The sequence below is a fragment of the Buceros rhinoceros genome, unplaced genomic scaffold, assembly GCF_000710305.1.
Source record: "Buceros rhinoceros silvestris isolate BGI_N320 unplaced genomic scaffold, ASM71030v1 scaffold39013, whole genome shotgun sequence".
NCBI classification, from domain to species: Eukaryota; Metazoa; Chordata; class Aves; order Bucerotiformes; family Bucerotidae; genus Buceros; species Buceros rhinoceros.
The window spans coordinates 5,604-9,470 of NW_010403813.1; the positions used below are offsets into that span (position 1 = coordinate 5,604).

The 3,867-nt window shown below is 47.6% G+C and overlaps 1 protein-coding gene across 1 annotated transcript in view; it reads right to left on the reverse strand.

Moving 5' to 3' along the window:
- Positions 1-743: 743 nt before the first annotated feature.
- The window catches only part of TAF15 (TAF15 RNA polymerase II, TATA box binding protein (TBP)-associated factor, 68kDa), a 21,289-nt gene continuing 18,165 nt past the window's right edge, over positions 744-3,867 (reverse strand). Inside the window, exons 12-16 of the mRNA XM_010133140.1 lie at positions 3,186-3,275; positions 1,780-1,864; positions 1,604-1,689; positions 1,405-1,507; positions 744-1,125 (exon numbers count right to left, since the gene is read on the reverse strand). Of these exons, the coding sequence (XP_010131442.1) occupies positions 1,086-1,125; positions 1,405-1,507; positions 1,604-1,689; positions 1,780-1,864; positions 3,186-3,275 (404 nt within the window). The 3' untranslated portion in view covers positions 744-1,085. The remainder of the gene's footprint in view (positions 1,126-1,404; positions 1,508-1,603; positions 1,690-1,779; positions 1,865-3,185; positions 3,276-3,867) is intronic.

Below are 3,867 nucleotides of genomic sequence, written 5' to 3' on the forward strand. Positions count from 1 at the left end.
GTGAGGAGCCGTGGGCACAGCATGGCTTAATGACCAGTTATCCAAACTACGGACCCTGAGAACTTCCACTCGCAGTATTTTGGGCACCGGGGTATTGGACGACCAGACCTTCTCTCTTAAAGGCTTGTGAGGAAAAGGCAGCACCATGCTGGCTGTGGCAGTCGAGCTTCTCGCACCTTGCCACCAACCCATCTCTGCAGTGCGCAGCGACCCGGTCTGCGGAGAGGCGATCATTAACCTCCCTCGTTCTTCCAACCTGGGCTTCAGCGCTGAATCTCAAACGCTTACGATAAACCTCACCCGCGTTTATCTCAAAGATGAAACACACCACTTGTTTGCTCCCGTCCACACCTCAAAAGCAGCAATTAAAAGGTACAGCAATACGTAGTAAAAGACCTTTTTTTTCTTTCTTTGAAGCCATCCCACTTTGTGTTTTGAGCCACCCTGGCCCAGATGCAAGACGCTCCTTGGCAGCAGGAGAACACGCTGCCGCCATCTGCCTGCTCCCCCCGAAGGCTGCAGGGAACAGTAAAGCCTGCCAAACGCTGCGGTCTCAGAGGGAAACGCAAAAGGAGCAAGGAGTCCGGGATAGAGGGCACGGAGCAGGCCAACAGCAGGGAGCCAGGGCCAAAGCAGCACCGCCAGCTCCTACAAGACCCCTTTCAGTACTTACGTCATGCCCCAGGAAGACAGGGAGTACACGAGGGAAGGCATGCAACTGCAGTAACTGTGGAACAGTGAGATTTCACAAATAAAACAATCAGCATTTATTGTTGTATTACAAAACACTTCATATTTTGGCAATATTTTACAGTTTTATCCTTTTCCTTCTTGGGGCCTGTTGAAAAGGTAAGGGGGCTGGGAGGGGGGGAAGAAAAGAGGAGAATGTTGAAATCAAGGTTAAATTTCAATGTCTTGCTTAAAAAAAATCCTCCCAAACCACCCCAGTCCCTCCCACCAACATAAAAATCTAGTTTCACTCAATTCCACTATCCAAAGAGGCCATGGGTGAAGCGGCAGGCAAAACTCCGGCAATTTCACTATCAAACGCATCAAGAAGACAAACAAAACATTCACAGTGGTCTTCAGTATGGTCTGTTGCGTTGATCGTTTCTGAAGTCATTTCTGAAAGGGAAATCAAATGTTTTAAGGAATCTCCGAGGCAAATAATAAATGATCCCTTCAGTCAAACACCTCTACGCTGACCTGGGCATATTCTTCTGTGTTTAGTCGGCCTAATCCAAAAATGCTCACAAATCACCCCAAAACTGACTTACCTTCTCCGGAAGCTCCTACCTGTAGTTAGAGTTTTCACAGCACACACACACACTCTTTTCCCACAGTCCCTCTCAGTTCCGCAGTCCGTTTGCTACGCGACCAAGCGAGGGCACAGACACCTCTTACCTTCCTCCCATCTTCCCACCGTAGCCACCTCCCCGGTCTCCGCCTCTGCCACCACGCCCTCGATAGCCTCTTTCTCCTCCATAGCCGCCTCTCCCACGGAAATCTGGAGGAAAATGCAAACCAAGGCATTGGCCGGGTTTTTCCACCAAGCTGCAGATGTCATTAACACTTCAGAAGAGACGCCGTTGTTCTTACACACCTCCCGATGGACGTGAGTCTTCTGGTCTGGGCTCTCCACACTGGTTGCAGGAATTCCTGCGAGCGAAGTTCATATTCCCACAGGACCTAGAAAAGACGAGGATTCCCTGGACTGAGCTGCTAAGAACCTCTGAGAACTTAAACAAAACACCACCACCCGATAAAAATGACACTTACGGGTTAGGACAAACCCAATCACCATTTTTGGGTTCCCCACTTCTACCCTGGAAGCCCCCACCTCTTCCATATCCACCTCGTGAACCTGTAGACAAAATTATAATCACAATAAAGGAAGGGAAATGTCTATGACCTTTACATGAGCAACACTTATTAAGGACTGCCACGGGCTTCAGAAGCCAAGCGACAGACAAGAGTTTTCAGGTGGAAGAAAGAGTGCTTAATGTAAATACATCCCTGCGAGGCAAACCTCTGAAAGCAGCAGGTAGTACCAGTGACAAAAAAAAATGGCACCACCGTGAAATTCAGCATCTTCTAACCAACCTGCTACCAGCTACGAGCGAGCTACCAGACTTGGGTGAATGGCAACAGCAGGTTCAGCCACCCCCAGATCTCAGCAGCATTCGGCAGCCCGAATCACTGCATCTGCACAGCAGAACATGTGTTCCTACCGACAGGTTGGTGCCCCCGGCAGAGGAGGGGAAATAAGAAGCAACACCAGCACATGGTGGCCAGAAAAAGTTGTTCCACCACATATTTTGTTTTTTCAGCAGTAAAAGGAAACTCGATCTCCTTGAATTGCCAACGGGTAAATACAAACCCTCCACATGTGCTGGTAGAATGTCACACAGATTTAACAGCATATAACATCAGTACACACAGCCAGACTTAATTACAGAACAAAAATCTAACAACAAAAAATAAATCTCTCGGGATTACTGTCAGGATGCATCTGACACAAGCACGGGGATACCGCGGTTCTTGCTTTCTGCATCAAAAAGATTAAGAACTTTTGCACCCATCAAAATTCTTGAAGAATCATTTTTTTCTAACCTACAAAACTGCCTGAATTAAGAACTAAAATCTGCTGCCAGCCCCCACACAAAACGTGTGTCCTGGAAAATGGTAACTGATATCCCATGGCCTACTGGCAGAGCTGTACTAGGCAGAGAACCAGGGGGATTAACATCCACTTAATTAAGGAGCCAGAAATCCAACCGCTGCTCAAAGTCAGTAGCTGTTGAACAATTTCCCCTGTTCGGTGCCATGTGGAAGCATTGAGGAATCTCAGGGCTTTGCTGTAACAAGCAAATCCTCCCTGGGAACCCACCCCTATGCACATGGAACCTGGACAGCACCACGGCTGCACTCTAAAATCGGTGCAGAGACATGACTCGGGGACTCTCCAGTTCCAAAGGAAAGCACAAATCTGTGCTGGGCAAAAGGAGATCACGGATTTCAGTTTACTGAACTCGGTTCAGTCCTCACTCCTCCCTTTCCTCGCACAGTTCCACAGGCTCATACACTTCCATGAATCACCATGTCAAAATCTCTTTTGTAACCCAGTAGTAGTTAAAAAGCATGTAGCTACCCCAAAACAAGGCTTCTACAGATATTAGTCCCACCTCGACGGCCGCCACCTCCACCTCCTCTCATGAATTCAGGCCTTCTAGTTGCGAACGAAACTTTGATCACATTGCCATTGAACTCCTTTCCTGTGGGAAGACAGAGAGCGAGAGAAAGATGAGGGCAGGGAAGCGCCCCACACCGCAGCAGCGAGTGAGGCGGAACAGGAGCAACCTGCACACACGAAGCTCTTCAGACAAGGCAGAGCTGAGGTAAATCTTATTTTGGAAAGCACTGAGGCGTGTGCTATAAACTCACAGATATTTCTCAGGGTTTTAATGCGATCTGTCCGTTGCAATTCAAGTCGACACTTAACAACATTTAAAAGATTGTTGGCCGTGCCCAGGGGTAAGCAGTCAGGGTGTCAGAACCCTGTTCCTCCCCCGAGGCAGGGGGCACAGCTTTGGTACGACTCCACAGCCAGCACAAAAATCCAACACTCTCAAAGTAAGTGAAAACGATGAAGTGTTTAAATGCAGTCTCAGCTCTCCACAGATCCAAGGTTTATCACACAACAGGACTGCAAGTGTGCCTAATACAGCAGAATTTGCTTTACTCTCCTGAACAGAGGACAATTTGCCTTTTATTAGACAACTAAAAACCATCAAATAACAAGCCCTGGCAGATTTTTTTTTTTTTTTTTTTTTTTTTTTTTTTTTAAAAACAATTTCATTTCACCCT